The 23164-nt window shown below is 32.2% G+C and overlaps 2 protein-coding genes across 2 annotated transcripts in view; one reads left to right on the top strand and one right to left on the bottom strand.

The window, feature by feature from the left end:
- The window catches only part of LOC137392143 (malignant fibrous histiocytoma-amplified sequence 1 homolog), a 54582-nt gene extending 35116 nt beyond the window's left edge, over positions 1-19466 (bottom strand). Inside the window, exons 1-2 of the mRNA XM_068078771.1 lie at positions 19384-19466; positions 16149-16286 (exon numbers count right to left, since the gene is read on the bottom strand). Of these exons, the coding sequence (XP_067934872.1) occupies positions 16149-16286; positions 19384-19466 (221 nt within the window). The remainder of the gene's footprint in view (positions 1-16148; positions 16287-19383) is intronic.
- LOC137389874 (uncharacterized) overlaps positions 1-23164 on the top strand; it is a 549220-nt gene that overhangs the window by 195762 nt on the left and 330294 nt on the right. The window lies entirely within an intron of this gene.

The raw sequence follows: 23164 nt of genomic DNA, 5'->3' as shown, positions 1-23164 counted from the left end.
TGCAATAAACGTTAAGATTCTATTTGCGTATCTACGCAAATTTTAAAATAAATTCATTAGTTTTTGTGATGTTTTGATAGATGACAAATAAATCATGTATAATCTATTGATAGAGAAGAGGTAGTAGTACAATGAACAATCAGCAGCAGTTGTGACCTGACACCATTATGAATATGTTAGAATTATAAGGCTATAATAACAACACAAGCAACTACTGTTTAACAAATTGTGTTTTGAGAAATAAAAAATGTTTAATTTTATTTCTTTTGAAAGTTTTTACCTTTCTATTTACCTATTGGTCACACCGAGCCATAATTGACAGATGATAAACAATTCCAAGAATATTCTTATGCATTAAACTGAACAGATTTTACAGTAACTTATTTTACAATAATTACTTTTTGATACAATTAATAATGGTTAATATTATTTTTTAAAGTATTATTATTTTTGAGATTCTAGCAGCACATTTAGAGTTGTAACAGTTGTTACTGAGCTATCAAAATATATTTACTTTGAATTTTATCAGAAATATTTTGAGCACAATACAAAAATATTAATTCATAGTTTCACTCAAAAACACTATTACTTATGAAGTAAAATTGGATGGTATACATTCAACACAAATTATTACTTTAAGAATCACTGTTAATATTACTTAGACATTTTTTATGGAAACTTCAAATGAGTAACATTAGACAACGAATTTCCTACTTGATATGCTGCATTTTATATCTCTAACTACTACTTGTATTCGTGAAAACCAAGTTGTAAATGTTTATTCGTACAAAAATTAGCATTTAACAAGAATATAAATCATAGCTTTCTGGCCAAATGAAGTACCGTAGCAAAATTTTGCAAATTTTTCTTCTAATTGTTGGTAAAATTTAATGAATATTAACTATCATATAATTATATTAATTTGAGACTAGTAATATAGGTTTAGGAAATGTAAGAAATAAAGGTAGTGTTGGTGATAATTATATATGGTATAATTTACTCTCACTTCAACTGAATAAACTTTTGGCTACTATAGCTTACATATTATTCATCGGTTTTTCGCATGTTATATTTCTGGCATTTTACATATATACTTAAAACAGTTTAAATATACTATCAAGTTTTAACCTTTTGAACCTTAATAGTCGGTTTTCCGGCATTGCCAAGGGTGTGTCAAAATCCTTAACGACCGGAATTGCGGCATTCACATGGCTTTGTTTACAAAAGCCGTTTCTAAGTAAAAGCGTAAACTAATCAAATTAATTCTTGCACAGGATGTTAGACCAAAAAATTATCTTTCATTTGTAACAATTTTCATATATCTTTATCTACTTTCTTCATAATAATAACAAATCTTTATTAGGACGATATTGCAAAAAATCGATACCGCTCGCTCGTTGGTAGGTAATAAATGATTGTGTTGCAAATAAAGAGTTTTATGATATTAACTTGAATATTCTAGAATAAAATGAATAAAAAAATAATGATTAACATGTGCTCGAAGAATATGATACTAGTGTAAATGTTTTTTACAAGTTTTTAAAATCATACTAACTTTTATAGTTTTAGGTTGAGTCATGGTCAAATACAGTTTTTTTCTGTTTGATGAAATTTATTGGGGTTGCCCGATTTTTTACTAGTAAACCTAATATAATTGTATTATGAGCGCAATTAGAAATCTTTAGTTAAAGTTTAAAAACTTCGGATCTTTGGACAACTTGCTCAGGGTTGCTGACACACATTGACAAAAATGGCCAGGCTTGAAAGAATTAAACTGTGAAGCTTTTTGAAAACCATTAGGTTTTATGTTAAAAATGTTTGTTCTTCAATTATAATCTTTTTACACATTTTGCCAAGTATTACAAAACTGAACGATTAGACGAATAGGTTGAAATTTAATTATACTTAAATATTATGATAACCAGAGTGGTACGAATTTGTTTAACTTGTCTCAATGTTTTTTGTGCTTTCTATTTTTACTTTTATGATCCCTTTATTAAAGAAATGCTTAAAAACTTTGTATCAATTTACTTTATGCCAAGCTCCAATCAGCATTTTTTTCAAATCAAATAATATTTATAATATGGTTTCTCTGTATGAAGATGTGGTTAAATGCTGGTATGCCAAAAATATTTATTTATTCTGGTATGAACCAGTATAAACTCCAATTCTAAGAGGTTTCACAACAGAAAAGTAAATGATATTCTACATCATATAAATTATACAGTTCTGCTCCGATAAGTGACTTAGTTTTATTTGCTCATTTTATGATGTGTTATTAAATATTGTAGATATAATATAACCATCTAGGGCAATAAATGATAGCTGAGAATATACAGGTACTTTATCTCACTTTTGCATATTTAAAAGTATTTTGACTGTTATATATTGGGAAATGTTGAAACATTGTGTGACTGTGTTTATTAATTTGTTAATTGATGAATGAATATTGACTGGAAGAAAAACTACTCACATAAACTAAACATTAACTCTTTCACTACCGCAAGCCAGTGTATTGGCTCGGGTTATCACCTGTTTGTGGCTGGAAGCCGATACATCAACATTTAAACAGTGTGTTAATTTATTTATAACTACTCAGCTTTTGTTTCAGATGAACCAAAAAAATTTATCTCCATAAAAATAAGCTTGTTTTTAACGATATTGACTAAACTAATCAGCAGGCTTCTCATTAGCGGCTCATTGATTACAAGACAGAAAGTTCGCTGCGAAAAAACCAGAGCAAAAAGGAATACCACTATTGTTTACAGCTGTGGAAGATTGTAACACCATTAGTCATTGGGACTCCAGTAACTGTATATCAAGTAATTCTGACTCTTCTAGTGCATGTGTTTCATGTGAAAAACTGTCATGGTAACTGAGTAATATAGTGACAGTCAAACTATGACTATCGAATTTGCTAGGAAAATAATGTTGGTAAAGTTTGTAAAATTTTGTTGTTTAATAAAACTCATTAAATTTTTCAATTTATTTCCTAATAAAATATCTTCATTTCAACAAATTATTTTTTTAAAGTACGTGGACATCTTGGTTCTTTCTTATGCTATCACCAAATTAGTGATGTTATGTCGCAATTTGTGTAAATAGAAATAAAAATTTTGGCCAGAGCTGGAAGTAATTTCGGTAGCAAAAAGGTTTAATTAGCTGCAAAAAATGTGAAACTTTATAACAATGTGTGTCTCAATAACAGATGTTGGTAAAAATTCCAAAACAACTGATGGAACAAAAAAAATCTGAAAAGTGTGGCATGAGCTTATGATATTGATGCACAGAATGTTTAGTGCCTCAACAGAAAATGTATGGGTTAATAATTTGGATAAATGAAAACTTTTCAAAATATGGCTATGAGCTGTTAATGACCTGTCCCATCAAAACATCAACATGATAAGTAAATTGTCATAGAAACCAACTAGATCACCAACAGAGCCAGCCAGGAAAATGACTGAGCTGTGTAGATATTTGGCTGGGTCGGTACAATAAAGATATCTTGGCCAATTTTCCAAAGAAGTAGGAGGAGCTAATTGCTGTACCTATATAAAGAATAGCTGCGCTTCTGCTTGGTAAGAGAAGAAAAAAATAATAATAAGCGCTAATCTACTATATAAACAGCAATTGTAGTCTGTCTTTTTATCTGTATGCGTATGTATGTGTCCGCCTTTTAGAGTACCATACTTTTGGGACTATTAGCAGTTACTAGGCATCTAGGACGCATTAACGGGAATCTCCGGTAGTGCGCCTCTATACATAACCTATTCATCGTTTGCTATTTTCGCACAAAAATGACATAATAATTACAACTTTATGGCCTTCTTTCAACTTCATGACACGCGATGCTTTTTTGTGCTCAACGTATTAGGGCTAATTTGTTTTCGGCAAAACGATATCGACAATAGACTCTCTCAATATTAGAATTTGGCGATTAAATTTTATTAATTCTATGAAACACGATGCCGTTTTTGTGAAGCTTTATTTCTGGCTTTTTTAAAGGGTTCAATTGTTAAATTGCTGTTAAGGTCACTCACTACTTTTCACGCGAACAATTGTATTATCTCGAGTAAGAATAGCATCTAGATTCTCTCACCTTTGATCAGGCAAAGACACTACAATATTTTATTTTTACTTAACATATTGTCGTACCAGTGTCGTCGTATTCAGAGTTTTGATGGATAGCTGTCGGTGGAACTGTAACTTTTTTTATACATACACTTCTATGCAAGAACTGTTATTATTAATTCAACATATTCACAAATTATATTCTATTTTCTCAGTTCGTATTAATTGTATCATTACTGAATCATATCATATTGTAATCATAGCCAAACAGACTCAATTTAGCTATTACTTGCTAATTATTTCACTGTTACATCTAAACCCTTATAGTCATTTTATTTTTAAAGATTATTTGACCTGCACGAAACCTTTTTTGTCAAGATATGAAGTTTAAAAGTTGTTTGACAAAGTAAGTTTGAAAACCTTTACAGTTGTTTTAGGTAAAATGGCAAGTGTTGTTATATGCTAAATACAAATCAATTTTCTGTTCAGTTTTTTATTTATTACCTGGACAACGCTGGGTCATACGTCTAGATGTATTAGCTTACACATATTTCCTGTTAAACCTAACCAGTTAGTTTTTTGTAATTAATTTCACATTTTACCACAAACATTTGTAAGATTACTGTGAGATTTATTGTGTAAGATTGCAAGTGTCAGTTATTCTCCAGTCTTTTATATTTACATAAACTGACGCACTTTGAGAAATATATGTATAGACATACAAATTTAAATTCTCTTATTACATTTATAAACTTCTTATGACTTTTGAAGTTTATAATACAGATTTTTTAAAGTTTGTTGCATCGTTGTTAATATTTCAACTTGCATTCTTTTAAACATAAATTGAGTATGGTGTTTGAAGTTTAAACATTATTCATTTTCCTATCACTGTTATTATTACTTGATTAGTTTCTAATCTTTATTATTAATACTATTATTTTATTCAACCATTTTTGGCAGACATTGTTCTAATAAAAATTCTACTACAAAATACTATGATATTCTGTCATATTTTTAGTATCGTCTTATTCAAAGAATTGATGGATAGTTTCTGGTGGGACAGTAACCTTCATATACCCACACACTTCTATGCAAGAATTGTTATTATTAGTTCAACATATTCACAAATTTTACTTTGTTTTCTCAGTTTGTATTAGTTGTATCATTACCATATCATCTTTTTTTGTAATTGTTGCAAAACCGACTTTATTTAGCTATTACTTGCTAATTATTTAAAATTTACATCTAATCCCATTTACAATGGTTTTATTTTTTTTAGTTTATTAGACTGGCAGAAAACCTTTTCCTCATTTAATGAAGTTTAAAAGTTACAGTTGTTTGACAAAGTTTAATAAACTTTACGGTTGTTTTTAAGTTCTCTCAAATTATTTCAACTATTCAAAACACTTTTCTCATGATAGATTACCTATCATTTTTTTCTTATGTTACCTATGTAGTTTGAGTGTTAGAATGTCAAATGTTAAATAGAAATATATTTTATGTGCAAAGACTTTTTTATTACCCGGGTACAAGTACAGCTTATGGTGTAAAATAGCAACTACAAGTACAAGCTTAAAAAGTACAGCTTATGACGTAAATAAAATGTTAAAAAAATACTTAACCAAAGTTTTTTTTCTTGCCTTGGAGTGGATTAAAGTTGACATTATTTTATTTTAATGGGAAAAATCGTTTTGGATCTCAAACAACTCGGTTTTCGAACTACTTTCTGGAACTGATTATGTTCGAGAACTGAGGTTCCACTATACGTTATCAAAAGATATAGGTCGCTGAAAGTTATGAAATTTTAAATTAACATTGGTTTGTAAACCTTTACAGTTGTTTTATTTATTTTTAAATCAGTTGTCCTGCACAAAACCTTTTCCTCATCATATGAAGTTAGAAAGTTGTAGTTGTTTAAAAAAGTTGGAAAACCTTGGCAGTTGTTCTATTTTCTCTCCTAATTTATTTCGACTACACAAAACACTTTTTTCATGATATGTAGTTTAAAAGTTATAATGACAAATGTTGTTATATGTTAAATACAAATCAATTTTCTGTGCAAAAACTTTTTTATTACCAGGGCATTGCTGGGTAGCACAGCTAGGCCTGGAGCCGTGGCGTCAGTCGGGGATGCGCAGGAGACCTTTTTTGCCCCGAGTACAGCAAGAGTCTCCAGGCGCGGCTTTCCGGATGAATGAGTTGGCGAGTGCGAGGTGATTGATTGCAAAGTGATTCAGTGCTAGGCGATTGATTCCGAGTGCGAATTGATTGGTTGCGAGACGATTAGTTGCGAGTGCGAGGTGATTGATTGCAAGATGAGTGTGAGGCAACTAAATGCGAGGCGAGTGCAAGGCGATTGAGTGCGAGGCGATTGATTGCGAGGCAAGTGGGAGGTGATTGGAAGGCGAGGGTGAGGCGATTGATTGGGAGTCCGAAGCGATTGATTGCGAGGCGAGTGCAAAAGCGCGATTGTCAACTGCTCGGCGGGTAAAGACTGGTCAACCAAGGCGGGGGCTCAGCGGCAGAAGTGCACGATCGTCAGCTGCAAATATAGACGGGTATAAATGGATGCATGAATCTAAACACAAAAATCTAGAATATTTACTAGACTTTACACACATATACTTGTAAAACACATTGCAGATTTTCATTGTTCGCCTCAACATTGACATGTATATGTGCATGCATACTCTGATCAGGACAACACTTTCAGTAGACTGCATATTTGGAGTTGTTTTACAGTATGAAATACAATTCTCAATAAACCTCATACTGCCCCTCATCTGTTCCTGTAGGCGGGTAATGCAGCTAGTTTATTATAAACCATTGTTTGTTTTATAGCTATTTTTAAGAATAAGTATATCATTAATACTGAAAAATGCTGATGTTTTTTATGTAGCAAATGAAAGTTTACATTCACTAAGTATGTGTTCTATAGACAAAACAAATCTGAATCTTTTAAATGGCAACATTGGCTCTACCAGATCTGTGTGCAAAAACCAACAGATAAATACTATGCTTTAACTTTTCACTAATGCTTTACGATTGTTAGTTATAAAAAAACTAAATGAGTTATGTCTGTAAAATGACGGTACCTAAACTAGAGTATTCTACAGATGATCAATAAATGTTCCGCTTTAATTCTTTGTTGGACATACATGTAACACCAGTTATGTCACCTTTATGCTGCAATCTTCCATGAATCGAGTGACAACTATTTAATTTAATATAGCATTATTGTAAAAATAAGTTCTTTTTATTCAGAAAAAGAATCAGGCAGTCAGGCAGAAATTGTTCTATGCAAGACATATTTCACTAATATACCATTGCCTTATTTCAATAACTTTAATTTCAAATTTTTGAAAAAGACGAGCAACTATAGGCATAGCAAGATTCATCAGATTCAGATACATCGGTGTTTATTTAGATTCCATCGCTCATATACATCAAAACTGAAGACCGACTCAAAACAGAAGACTCGTGTGTCAAGCGTATTTCAAACCTATATACTTGTTAGTTACACTGATCGTGTTATTTTCAGTGTTTGGACAAAAGAATTTAAAAACTTCGAAAGCTTGACAAAGGTTTAAACAATGCCTCTTCTAGTGCTGTTCATTTCATTAACCGCAACTGAAGACAATTCTAATTGCTTATCAAAACACGTTAGGGTTACCAATCCTATTGTGGCCAAGTTCATGAATGAAGTCGAAGACTGAAGATTGGAGTTATGCCTTGAAAATATTCTTGAAGCTGTATTTGTTATAAATCTAAAATTTGACTATTTTCACGTCAACCGAAACGAGGAAAATTTTTTTTTATTTTAGCCAATTCCTTTTTATTATTGTGTTTTTTAAATATAGTTCTTTGCTAATTGTATAATGATTAGTTCACACAAGACAAAGAAAGGTTTTTGAGTCATGACAAATATAGTTAACATAAAAATAACTATTTTTCCTAAAACATCTTTTTTACACAAAAAATGAATTTATAATAATAAAATTAAGTCCATATGTGCATCACTTTGCAGGTAGTTCTTTCTTAATAATTTTTATTTATTAATCATAAAAAATCCTGCGAATGGTTTTTGAGTCATGATAAAAGAAGCGGTCAAAAAAATAACAAGCAACGTTTTGATATTAATTTTCTCGCAAGGAGTAACTTTGAAAATAAAGTTGCCCGTCAAGTGTCACGGAGGACACGTCGGCATTCAACCATGAAGCAAAAACCTTTTATTACTATCAAGAGCAATCGCAATCTATAACATTAAGCATAACTCCATCTGATATGGCAGATCACCACTCCCAACATGCAGCGACTGAAATATGAGGCAGACATTGGGGTTGCAGCCCTCAATCCTGTTGCTAGAAAAGAATCCAACTAATCAGATAACAACCATAGCAGCATGGACCAAAGAAGTAGTGTGTGGAAGAAGGCTGCTCGCCTGCTAAGCGAGCTAGTTAGCTTAGAGACACAATCATATGAATGCGACTCTCCGGATTTGTACTGGTTGGTGGGCCCCTAAGATAGAAAGTTGTAGCCAAAGTAGATATAAGAGAAGAGAAAATATAATGGTTTTGCCATCATTTTAGGATTGCGACGGCAAAAGAAAAAGAGAGAGAAACAGAGAGAGAGAGGTTAGCAGAGAGGTGAGCAAAGAGATGAAGGTTACACAGAAGTACATGTATTTAGAAATGGATGTTGAAAGGCAGTACCAGGACCTATTGAGCAACAATATCATAAAGTCAGCTAGAGTACCCTGGAGCTCAACTTTAGCACTAGCATAAAATAGGAAGGATGGTGGGTAGCCTTTCTACAATGACTATGGACACGTTAATGGGATCAAGAAACATATTTTAATTTTAGATATTGGGTCCTGGCAATGGCTGTTGGATGTGAATGAAGAAGAGAAACCATTTTTAACTACTCTTTTTTGGTTTTGAAAGTAAGAAGGACATTATTTTGGGGTATTTCATCCTATGTTGTAGGACTTTTTTAGGACATAACGTTGATAAGCATTCTGCACAGCCTCCCTTGCAGACACTTTTGCTTTGTCAGATCAAAACAACCGACATTGCCGCTTATTTTGAAACACAATTTTATTGATTTGAACAAGTCTTTATGAGGCCGCGGAGAGCAGGATAAAACCTGAAACCATCTCAGTGCTAGCTGATGCAACAAAGTGTATGTTACTTGGGACACGTAGTCAGCAAAGACAGAACCAGAGTAAAGTGGCATGCCACGGACATCATGTAGCTACGTGGTTTACGGGATATGGCAGGATAACAGTCTGACCAATACGCAGTCTTAGAAGCAAAAGCTTTGCGGCTAGCAAAACCCACCACCATTGCTTATATTTTAGTGTATCCTTACACAGTTCAATAGTATAACCTGAACAAGAAGGGCAGCAGATGAAGGTCAAGATAGGAAAATAGAGCTATTGCATATTACAGTGAAACCTTGGCACCAGCAGAGCAATAGTGTTGCATCAAACTGAGTGAGTTATTGATAGTAGTCAAAACACCTCAGATAATACTTGTATGACCATGAGCTTTTGCTACAAACTGACCATTAATTCCTTTGTTCACAGTGTAAGGGAAAAACCATCCTATCAAGTAGCCATGTGGTAGATATACCTGCCAAGTTTGCTACCAAAAGTTCTTGAAACTTTGCCAGAAACATCCGTGAGAATGATTATGGGTTGAGCTATCAGACTTGCCAAGACTGACGTAAATGTGACCTGCAGCAAGCTCTCGGGTTGGGACGTTTGTCTAATTTTCTGCATTTTGAAGTGATGAAAAATTTATTTTGTCCTTGCCACACAAGGAAAAAGGTTTTTTCAACTTTTTGCCGCCTTACGATATTAACAAAAGTTTGGCTGTCTGTGTTCTGATTATGTCAAAATAAGGGAGTTGGCAATATGCTATTTGCCAAAATTCCCCTTACAAAGCCTCAAAAAGATACTATGCTCACTCGCTATCTAAGTTCAGCGTTATTAGTTAAAGTGAAAACGAAACTGAAACCAGATAGGTGGTAAAATTTCAGCTGATGACAAAGTTGAGGTTTGGTTTAGTATAATACATACTAAAACTTGGATTTGAGTATTTGTTCAGTGAGCTAAATGTGTTCAATTTAAACTTGACGTTTACATCATACATCTTCTCAAAGGTAACAACTCTCTACAGTATGTACTGTGCGTCGTACCGGGGAATGCTACAATTTATTGCAGATCCTAACCACTAAATACACTAAATACGCTACAGATACTTTGGGTAAGCATAGCTCCTAAGGTTAACATATTAATTTGTTACCAATTTTGATGTGCATGTATAGTCTCTACATGTACATAAAATTGTGATAATTTTTGATTTCGATCATATGGTGTTTGCATTAGATGGTCACCAAGGGTTTCTATACCCTTCTATACTGTGTTTTTGCCTAATGGGGTCAGCACTGAAAGAAATTAAAACTGTATGGTGAGGGTTCATCGTAATCGACTTAGGAGTTGGAGGGGCCAATAAGCAGAAACTCGCTTATAAAGATGAAGACATATCAGAAAGAAGACTGCAGCCAATCAGTAACTCTTTGCAGAAGCCAGCTGTCTGCTCAACATAGCTAAAATGTAAGATATCAAAATCTATCAAAAAAGAAGAGTGATTCATTTTGAATGGTCAAATTGTGTTTTCATGATGTGACATGCATAATTATCATGGCCAGCCAGACCAATATTTAGAGACGATTATCTGGTTATAACCATGTGGTTGAACATTCCCAAAAAGTATCACTTACACAATCTATGCAATGTTTGCTGTTTTAATTGTGTGTATATGGGCAGTCATTGCTAGCTTACATCGCTATGAGCCATGTCGAAAATGAACAATTTTATTGGAAGTCTGCAATTAGGATACATTTTTGATTCAACGTAATAGTTCATCTGTTTATGGGCTGTGATCACATCATTAATGTCTGAAAGATACTACGTATTATTAGGCTATGGTGCGCATCACATATACTAAGTTGTATTTGGCTAAGTTTATATTTTTGCTCAATTCATGCCGTCATAGCTTTTTTCTGAAATAATATTTTAGCTAAATAATGTCAGTATTTTGCATGTGATTGTTATATGCACGGTGTAAAATACTCAAAGATATGCTACTGTTCAAATTTAAAATTGGAAGTCATATTTGTACACAATATATACTGGACCCATAAGTGTAAGTTAAGAACACCTTCAAAAAGGATGTGTTGAGAGTTAGACGACTCCCACAATAAAGAAGCTGGAGAAGGAAAACTCTTTGATTAATTAGTCTAAACAAGCAGACTTCTCAATTGATTCACTTCAGCATGAATCGGTTGAAAAGCTTGTGCCACTTAATTTAAGGTTTGCTAAAATGACCGATATAAAGAGTGAGCGTGTCATAGCGTAACACACCAAAACAGTAGAAGACTGGAGAAGGATTCATCAGATGAAGAAAACTGTATGTAGGCAAATCTCTTCTAGAGTTGTTTCTTTGAAAAAAGTTGTTTCCAAGCAAACGATCATAAATTAAAACAGAGTTTACAAGGAAAGCACAAAACAAGCAAACATGAATAAAACAATATTTCCATTGCATCAGGTGAGCTAAGCGATCCTTTTTAGTATCAGACTGTTTGCAATGATGGATTCAATGAGCTTGAGTATATCTCAACTTCAAATCTAGAATCTTGTAAAATAGCACAGTCGGCAACAAAAACTGTCTAAATCAGTTAAACCGGCTGTCATTAATACTAACACTACCACAGAGTCAAACCATCTCAACATCAAAACTTCGAGCTCATGTCTTACCAGATAACCGGTAGCAGCTAAATAAAATTAAAAAGATAAATAAAAAATAACTTGGTTGACTGACATAAACTGTCTCTAATGCGAGCATCATTGGAACTGTTTGAGCTAACGAACTGGTCGGAGCATGGAGGGTAGCCGTGTTGAACGAATCTGTTCCAGCGGCGTTGGCTAAAAGTTAAATGCTGCGTGGGCTCCACTGCAACAAAGGATTATTGGCTGGGTACTTTTGTGCTCACTCACTTTAAAAATAAATTGACTGCCTGGAAACCGTGGCTTCCCGGTATCCAAGGCAAAAGATCGACGCATGTCAGAACAGCCATCATGAGTAAGAACATACGATGGCTTTCTGTGCAGCCCCAAGCCTCGAAAGATCCCGAATCAAAATAACATCAGTCTAAAGTTTTAGATGGGAATAAAAAATGTGGATGTTTAAACAATACAAGTAAACAGTTAGGATACGAAAATCGGATCATTAGGTACTTCATCACGGAGAATGTGGGAAAGATGGTAGTAAGCTTGAAACACCGTATAGACTGGTATGATATATGTAGTTATATTGCAAGTAACAAAAGAGGCCACCACATCTTACCATGTTTTGCAGCTAATATTTACCTTGCACATAGAAACATTTCTAGAGATAAAAAAACACAACATCAACAGAAGACGGAGAACACTCATACAATACTAATTATATAGTACCTATCCAGTTGAGAAACTACAACAAAACCAGTTGTTGAAGCCGAAAAATAAGGGACCTTAAACAAAGTCTTAGGATGTATTTCAGCCAGTCACGTAATTAAAAAAGGAACAGCAACAATAATAACAGTTGGGTAAGATTAATATGTGTGAACCAACTCCGAAGTGCAGCCAAGCAGGTAGCTTCTGACTAGAACTCGGGCATGGCGGAGAAAGAAACTGTAACATGAGGTGTCATAATTGCAATAGGGAGGGGGTGCTCCCACCCAAACTACTACACTTTCTAAGTATCAATTGAGGAAATTGTATAAACCAGCTTGATAACTAGCAGACCAGCTGAACAAAAACCTGAGACATGGCTAGTCTATTACAGAAGTACAAAAAGTTGTACCTGACTCACTTATCCAAAATAATAGGAAGAGCCAATAATCACACCTACATAAAGGTTTGCTGCGTCTCCACTTATGGAAACGAAGAAAATAAAGCAATAGAAAGAGGTCATATATGCTATATTATTAACAACTTTACTCATGCTGTAACTAGTGTTACAAACGAAAACTGCTAGTGTTTTTGTGTGACAACTGAAGTTCTAGCATCATTTATGTTTGCATCTTAAAGATATATTAAGATTTAACTTTTCAAAAAAATATTTTTAATCCAAAATAATGTTTACTGCTGAATTTAACCGTTAGCCGTGAACCATAATTAAAGTAACACAGGTATTTTTATCTAGCAACAAAAAATGCTGCTTTTAAACTCCACTCCCCACAATGAATCAGATGATATAACTAAAGATTTGATATCTCAAACACTAAACCGGGTGCTGTGTTGGCAAAGTTAAAGGATTAGCTTGGCTGCTCTAGCAAAGTATCATAATGTGAACTCACACCCTACACTGTAATCAGGGAACTGTTTGAGTGAAACCAGGTTTGAATAGCTGTAGCATAAACCTATTAACTATAGTATAGTTAGTAGGTCCCTAAGCTGTATTAAGGTTTGAATAGCTGTAGCATAAACCTATTAACTATAGTATAGTTAGTAGGTCCCTGAGCTGTAGTAAGGTTTGAATAGCTGTAGCATAAACCTATTAACTATAGTATAGTTAGTAGGTCCCTGAGCTGTAGTAAGATTAAAAACTGGTATTGTAATATTCATATACATGTCTTGAAACCATCTAAAACTCAATAAAGATGGTAAGCCTATGACATAACAAGCTGAGAAAGTAGATAAGTAGGTCTTCACTTTTTTGTTCCTGAAGAATAGTATGAACCAACTATTTATGATTTATGAATCAATATTTTATGATTTGCGGTGTTTTTAAACATTTAAACATTTTTAAAATTTTAACATTTTAAATGTTAAAATAATTGTAGTGAGCGTGCGTACTAATTATTTAAGCAACCTTTTCCGATTTGAAGAACCGTTGGTCCTATTGCCAAAAACCACCCCAATTCTTTTGTTAGTATTTGTATATTAAAAGTATGATATATTGAATACATCATTTAAAAATCTAAGTTTCCAGAAAGTTCTTTATTGATCAGAAGAACACAATTATTTATACACTACTATATGGGAATCTTCAATTAATTAAACAAATTGTAAGCTCATCAGGCGAGTTATGAGCAAAAGTACATCAATGTCCTATTAAAGTCTCCAAAAAGTGTTGAGGTCCAGTAGTTACTGATACAAATAAGCAACATAGACACAAGGTGTTAGAATCGCCCAATGAGTTGCGTATGTTTTATGAAATACACTGTAATAATTATATTTGTGCGGGTCCCTGCACATTTCGTCATAAATAACTTTAATATATGATCAAAAATCATCACACATTGGCTAAAAGACCATTGAAAGTAGTATTTAAGAAAATACATGGAGATGTAGAGGTAAATTAGTATCTCTCTGATGGAAGCAATAGAAATACATATTATAATATACTCTAGCATAAACTACACAACATCTGAACTACTAGAGCTTATACATGATTTGTTAGTCTTTCATACTATATCTTTCTGACAGCTTTTTACATTATCCTTTTCATTTTAAATACTGTGATACTTCTTAAATCTTAAACAATTAAATTTTAAATTAATTTTGTATGTAAAATAATATGTATCTACCAGTTTAATATGATTTATTGGTCAAATTCAAATAATGAGACAAGAGTATGCAGTGATCTAACAGTATACAAGTAGAGTCATTATTAAATATGGTTGCTGAAACTTTAGTTAAGAACTGAGCTTCAACGTGTCTATGGTTTTGAACTATCACAAAAACAGTAGTTTCAAGTGAACTACAATTGAAATCATACTCTGTGCGGACCAAGATCTTATTTCCATTCAACACTTACATTAAAAATGATTCATATTTTATTATGGCTGCTTGAGTAAATTTAGGTGGTATTAAAAAGCAAAGATTAGTGAAACTGTATGGTGCATTTACTTCATGAGATGATAAGATAACATGAGATTATGTTATGCACTCCAACATACTATGCATTGACTGCAATGCCTACAGAGACTACTGCATATCATTAGTTTGGAGTGAAATAAAATATAGTTTTACATGATTTCACAGATAATATTTACAGAGTAAAGTAGCACAAATAGTTTCTTGAACCGAGAAATGAACGAAAAACATTTGAAAAGTTGAAGAACCACGTTTGTTTTCCTTCTGGCCATCTTTTGAAAATCATTGGATAAATACATGTAACATAAGCATAGTGTGATATAATTTACCTTCGAACTAAAAGCCTTCTAGCTGACAGAAAGTTGTTTTTGAAATCATGTTTTTGTTTTTTTCAGGTCAGTCGAAAATAAATATATTCTACATATGAAGGCATATGTACTATATATTAGTATATGTCAATACAATACAGGCGATTCTTGATTAGCTCCTCTATGAAATAGTTTAAGAAAATTTTATATTTATGTTATGTTGGTCAACTCTATCTTTAGTATGTATAAAGAACTCAGTTGTGTGATAGGTTTGGAAGAACTTTAAATATCGCTGTCAGAAATTTAGAAAAAGGTTGGGCCACTGCTGTAGGAAAGTAGAAAAATTTTGGTCTGCTACTATCAGAAGGTTTTATGGTGAGCATTAACATAGTTAACATTATTAACTAACAAGAATTAAATCTTTGTAAGAAAATTTCGCACTTTTTTGTGGCTGCCAGCTACAGTTTGATGAGTTCAGAGCAGTCCATCTTTAACCACTAACAGCGATTTTGATGAAAACTCAGTGCAGATTAAAACTGGTTCAGACTACTTAAGGTTTAAGTTATGTGAATAATACAGCAATAACAATAATAATACTTTAGATTAATAATATTAATAACGTAATACGTTAAATTAAAAAAAGGTGCTCATGAGAAAAATAATAAAACTTCATAAAATTTGTTGATAATTACTAAACCTTAATTATATTTTTTTAGTTTTAGGGTAAAGTAACCCACTTATAATATTCAATGTTTAATCACCAGTAAGTTAACATGGCTGCTCATCAATAGGTAGTAAAAGTTGTTCATAGAAGGAGTTCATATAACTACGTGTATATTTACCTATCTGGGAGTTGACTTATCTTGCAATCTGACAGATTCAGCTCTTCTAGTGAACTCAATGCAGTGATAGATTCAGGAAGCACTTCAATAGGATTTCTATTGAGATCCAACTTTCTCAGCGATGTCAGAGAGCCCAAGCTGCAAATGAATTATATTAAACAAAATTTTTTCTTGAGATATTTTTATATCATTAACCTAGGTTATATTAAATTTGCTAAAAGATACAAGTTTGCTTTAAACATAGCAGTGATACACAGCTATGCAGCAAGAACTTTTCTTTAACCTATCAATTCTTTATCATCAACTTTTTATTTAAAAGACCATATAAATGAGCTACGAATGTCTACCAATTGCTAAACTATCAAAGGTTGCGGACATTTTACTTTTTTTAACTGTGTTTGGGCACTAAAGAAAGCTGAATTATATTAGCATGTGAGCCATGAAACAAAGTTATGTCTGAGAATTATATTAATGCTAGTACACTAGCAGCCCTTTGTACCGTTAGAGATTGCCATGTGTAATAACGATTTCTACAGTTATTTTTAGATATGGAGACGAGGTTGAATGATGCAGATGGAATCATGCTTAGATGGAATCCACATATTCAGATTTGATTCCTGGGCAGGGCGAAACTTCTTACTAAAGCTTTTAGCAAGGCGACAAACACAGCTCCCACTATAGTAAAGCTAAAGATTACCCATGCTAAAAGATTTTGCACAATTAATACTTCCCAAAGAACTCGTCACAATCAGGTGCTTTCTTATTCTGAGAAAATAAAAAATAGCTGAATCTAATAACAATATTGATTAACTTTACAAACAAAATTAGACCGAAGCATACAAGAAATTGACTTGGTTCCTCTAATAGTCTGAACAAAACTTTTTTTTTCTTAAACCAAAACTGTCACGTAAAACCTTTATTGCATTCTCTAGGTAAATCAAACACGGTGATTCCGATTTTGTACTCAAAATAAAAATTGGTTCACTAACTTTCAGAGTAATGAAGAGGTTTTTACAGCGCTTTAATATCGGTCTTGAAAACAACACGATCGGCATAACAAGCTCCGCCCATAAATATTTGACGTAGCCTAGCTTTTAAGGAACGGAAGTTAGGGATGTTTAGTCCAATTTAGAATGATAGAGATGTGTGTCTTAAAACCTATTATTATTTAAATTGAGCCTTCAAAATAATTTTAGTCTTTTTTAAAAGGAACATAAGCTATTTAATATTGCATATTTAAAAATGAGCTCAAAAAATTGCGATAACAATGCTAGCTTGTGATTAAACTACGCTTTTTTGAGCTCATTTTTTTGGCGTGCAGCCTATTAAACATTGTGTAACAAGCTACGAGCATTTTTAAAGGGAAACTGAACACAGTTTACTGATGAAGGCCAACTTTTATTATATTTGTTTTGTGAAATTTACAACATTTAACAAAATATAAATTATTTCTTGCAACAGATAAATACTCAGAATAATATTTTAAAAACAAAAAATGTCTGTGCATTCAGATATAACTGAGTACAGAGACTTTTTTTAACTGCATATTTTGAAAAAAAATCGGATAAATACTCCATTGCAAAAATGTGTGTGAAATGTACTCGCCACTGGGTGCACTGATTCTCAATAAATCATCCAATCATGCGAAACATAGCGTTTGACTTGATTTGTTTTATCTGTGATGGAGACCGCACATCCCCCGCAATTGTGACAACCCGGAAACAAGTGTGCATATAGAACACATTTTATGATGATCATTGCTAATACGTATCGCTAAAAAAATTGGTTATTTGGATATTATTTATTATTATTTATTTTTTTGGATATTATAATTTGGATATTCGGTGGTCTAACAGTATACAAGTAGAGTCATTATTAAATATGGTTGCAGAAATTTTAGTTAAGAACTGAGCTTCAACGTGTCTATGGTCTGACCTATTACAAAAATACTAGTTTTAAGTGGACTACAATTGAAATCATATTCTGTGCGGACCAATATCCTATTTCCATTCAAAATTTACATTAAAAATGAGTCATATTTTATTATGGTTTCTTGACTAAACTTAAATTGTATTAAAAAGCAAAGATTAGTGAAACTGTATGGTGCATTTACTTCATGAGATGATAAGATAACATGAGATCATGTGGTGCACTCCAACATACTATGAATTGACTGCAAATCTTACAGAGGCTACTGCACATCATTAGTTTGGAGTAAAATAAAAATATTGTTTTATATGATTTCACAGATAATATTTACAGAGTAAAGTAGCACAAATAGTTTCTCGAACCAAGAATTGAACGAAAAACCATTTGAAAAGTTGAAGAACCACAATTAAATTCCATCCGGCCATCTTTTGAAAATCATTGAATAAATACATGTAACATAAGCGTAGTGTGATATAGCTTTCCTTCGAGCTAAAGGCCTTCTAGCTGACAGACAGCTGTTTTTGAGAATGATGATTTTGTTTATTCAGATCAGTCGAAAATAAATATATTCTACATATGAAGGTATTTGTATTACATATTAGTATATGTCAATACAAGACAGGCAATTCTTGATTAGCTCCTCTATGAAAATGTTTAAGATAATTGTATATTTATGGTCTGTTGGTCCACTCTCTCTTCAGTATGTATAAAGACCTCAGCTGTGGGATAGGTTTGGAAGAACTTTAAATATTGCTGTCAGAAATTTAGAAAAAGGTTGGGCCACTGCTGTAGGAAAGTAAACAAATTTTGGCCTGCTGCTATCAGAAAGTTTTATGGTGAGCATTAACATATTCAACATTATTACCTAACAAGAATTAAATCTTCGTAAGAAAATTTCACACTTTTTCTGGCTGCCAGTTACAGTTTGATGAGTTTAGAGAAGTCCATCTTTAACCACTAACAGTGAGTTTGATGAAAACTCAGTGCAGATTAAATTTGGTTCAGACTACTTAAGGTTTAAGTTATGTGAATAATACAACAATAGCAATAATAATACTTTAGATTAATAATAGTAATAATATAATACGTTAGATTAAGAAAGGTGCTCATGAGAAAAATAATAAAACTTCATAAAATTTGTTGATAATTACTACACTTTGATTCTATTTTACCATAGTTTTAGGGTAAAGTAACCCACTTATAATACTCAATATTTAATCACCAGCAACTTTATCATGGCTGCTCATCAATAAGTAGTAAAAGTTGTTCAATATAGAAGGAGTCCATATGCTATGGGTATATTTACCTCTCTGGGAGTTGGCTTATCTTGCATTCTGACAGGTCCAGCTCTTCTAGTGAACTCAATGAAGTGATAGATTCAGGAAGCATTTCAATAGGATTATCAGAGAGATCCAACTTTCTCAGCGATTTCAGAGAGCCCAAGCTGCAAACGAACTATATTCAACAAATTTTTCTCTTGTGATATGTTTATATCATTAACCTAGGTTTTATTAAATTTGCTAAAAGAAACAAGTTTACTTTAAACACAGCAGTAATACACAGCTATGCAGTAAGAACCTTTATTTAACCTATCAACTCTTTATCATCAACTTTTTATTTAAAAGACCATATAAATGAGCTACAAATGTCTACCAATTGCTAAACTATCAAAGGTTGCGGACATTTTACTTTTCAAAACTGTGTTTGGGCACTAAAGAAAGCTGAACTAAACTAGCATGTGAAGCATGAAACAAAGTTATGTCTGAGAATTATATTAAAGCTAGTAGACTGGCAGCCCCTTGTACCGTTAGAGATTGTCATGTGTAATAACGATTTCTACAGTTATTCTTAGATATGGAGAGGAGGTTGAATGATGCAGATGGAATTTTTTTCTACATATTCTAAATTACACCTTCTGGCTTAATATTTTGTATATTAAACTTAATAAAACATTGTAAAATTAAGTAGAAGTTGAATTATTACCAATAAGTAATAAGCAAAACAAGCAAAAATGTCTCAAGTGAAGTTATATTTAGACACAGTTTATGATTCTTCTCTAGCCAACAGATTGCTTTAAAAGAACATTTAACCTGCCTCAGCTGTTTATAAACATGTTCGTAGTTTTTAATACAATATTGTTTAGTATATAGCCAAGCATTGTTCTATGTAACCAAACAGAATTGCAGATAAGCCTGAAATCCACCGCTCTGTTAACAATTTCGCTACCGACTTTATTTTTAGATTTATCCAATTTAATTTTTCTATTCACACAAATGTTGACATAACATCCATAATTTTCTTATAATTTGAGAAAGAATGGAAATATCTGTTTACTTTTTAAAAAAGGTTGTTCAAAATAAGATACATTATTAGGAAATGGAAAACATATTAAATTAACTTGAGTTAAAATGGTAAAAACTTTTACAAACATTACCAACAATATTTTGCCAGCGATTTCGATAGTTGTATTTTTACTGTCTTCATAATATTCGGTCACTATTACAGTTTTTCAAATGAAATACATGCACTGAAAAGACAGAATCACTTGATATAAAGTGACTGAAGACTCAATAGCATAGAATGTTAGAGGCTTCTACAGCTTAAATGATCACGGTATTATTTTTTGTCAGTGGTTTTTCAGTGGTAAACTTTCTGTTTGATAATCAAGAAGCTGTTAGTGAGAGGCCTGTTGATTGGTATGTATCATTAGCAACAAGCTTGATTTTATGGTGACTGATTCTTATTTGTCTATTTGAAACGAAAGCTGAATAATCATGGATAAACTAACACATTGTGTAAAAGCTGATGTATCGGCTTCCAGCAACCAAGAGATGGTAACCCGAGCCGATCGGCTTGCGTTAGCGAAAGAGTTAACTATTGTTAAAGCGGAAAATTCAAAAGACATGAAGTAAAAACACAACTCTGAGTTTATAATGCAAACTTGTACACCTATTTATGAGCTATTCACATAACACATACAAAAATACTAATGAGTCACTTGTTGAAAGTTGGAAATTGTTATAAAAGCTCTAATTATATTGTTGTAGAAAATGTTCTGAAAACGAGAGTTCAAAGTTGATCATGTTCAAGGTAAGTGATTAAAAATGCAAAAAAACATTAGATTCTATTTGCATATCTACGCAAATTATAAAATAAATTCCGTACTTTTTATGATGTTTTGATAGATGAAAAATAAATCATGTATAATCTATTGATAGAGAAGAGGTAGTAGTACAATGAACAATCAGCAGCAGTTGTGACCTGACACCCTTATGAATATGTTAGAATTACAGGGCTATAATAACAACTACAAGCAACTCCTGCTTAACAAATTATGTTTTGAGAATTTAAAATTGTTTAATTCTAATTCTTTTAAAGATTTTCAATTTTCTATTTACCTATTGCTCACACTTGCAGATGAAAAACATTTCGAGACTATGCATATGCATTAAATTAAACAGATGCTATGTTGTACCTATTTTACAATAAGTACTTTTTGATACAAATAATAATGTTTATTTTTTTTAAATTGTTATTATTTTTGAGATTCTAACAGCACATTTAGAGTTGTAACAGTGCTTACTGAGCTATCAAAATCTATTTACATTGAATTTTATCAGAAATATTTTGAACACCTTAAGAAAATATTAATTCATAGTTTCACTCAAAAACACTGACAGTTATGAAGTAATTTTGGAGGGTATAAATTCAACACAAACTATTATTTTAAGAATCACTGTTAATAGTACTTGGATATTTTTTATGGAAACTTCGAATGAGTAACATTAGACAAGGAATTCCTACTTGAAATGCTGAAATTTATATTTCTAACTACCACTTGCAGTCATGAAAACCAAGTTGTAAATGTTTATTCGAACAAAAATTAGCATTTAACAAGAATATAAATCATAGCTTGCCAGCCAAATGAAGTACTGTAGCAAAATTTAGCAACAATTTCATCCAATTGTTGGTAAAATTCACTGAATATTAACTATTATATAAATATATTGAGTTGAGACTAGTAACATAAGTTTAGGAAATGTAAGAAATAAAGGTAGTGTTGGTGATAATCATATATGGTATAATTTACTCTCACTTCAACTGAATAAACTTGTGGCTACTATAACTTACATATAATTCATCAGTCTTTTGCATTTTATATTTCTGGCATTTTAAATAAATTTAAAACTGTTTAAATATACTATCAAGTTTTAACTTTTTGAACCTTAACAGCCGGTTTTCCGGCATCGCCACGGGTGTGTCAAAATCCCTAATGGCCGGAATTCCGGCATTCACATGGCTTTGTTTACAAAACCGTTTCGAAGTGAAAGCGTAAACTAATCAAATTAATTCTTGCACATGATATTAAACAAAAAACTTCACTTCCATTTGTAACAGTTTTCAAATATCTCTATCTACTTCCTTCATTATAATAACAAATCTTTATTAGGACGATATCGCGAGAAAATCAAGACCGCCCGTTCGTTGGTAGGTAATAAATGATTGTGATGCAAATAAATAGTTTTATGATATTAACTATAATTTTCCAGTATATTTTGAATCAAGAACTGGTGATTAACATGTGCTCGATAAATATGATACTAATGTAAATGGTTTTACAAGTTTTTAAAATCGTACCAACTTTTATAGTTTTAGCCTGAATATTGGTGAAATACTGTTTTATTCTGTTTGATGAAATTTGATGGAGTTGCCCGACTTTTTACTATAGTGTTTTACCTAATATAATTGTATTATGAGCGCAATTAGATATATTTAACAAAAGTTTAAAAACTTCGGATCTTTGGACAAATTGTTCAGGGGTATTGACACACATTGGAAAAAATGGCCAGGGTTAAACGGGTTAAACTGTGAAGCTTTTTGAAAACAATTAGGCTCTATGTTAGAAATGTTTGTTTTTCAAGTGAAATCTTTTTACATGTTTTTGCCAAGTATTACAAAACTGAACGATTAGACAAGTAGGTAGGAATTCAACTATACTTAAATATTATGATAACAAGAGATGTACACATTTGCTTAACTTGTCTCAATGTTTTTGTGCTATTTTTTTACTTTTATGACCCCTTTTC

Source organism: Watersipora subatra, chromosome 3 (assembly GCF_963576615.1).
Source record: "Watersipora subatra chromosome 3, tzWatSuba1.1, whole genome shotgun sequence".
Taxonomy (NCBI): Eukaryota; Metazoa; Bryozoa; class Gymnolaemata; order Cheilostomatida; family Watersiporidae; genus Watersipora; species Watersipora subatra.
The sequence above is the reverse complement of the archived record's forward strand: the minus strand, read 5'-3'. Positions and strand labels throughout refer to the sequence as shown.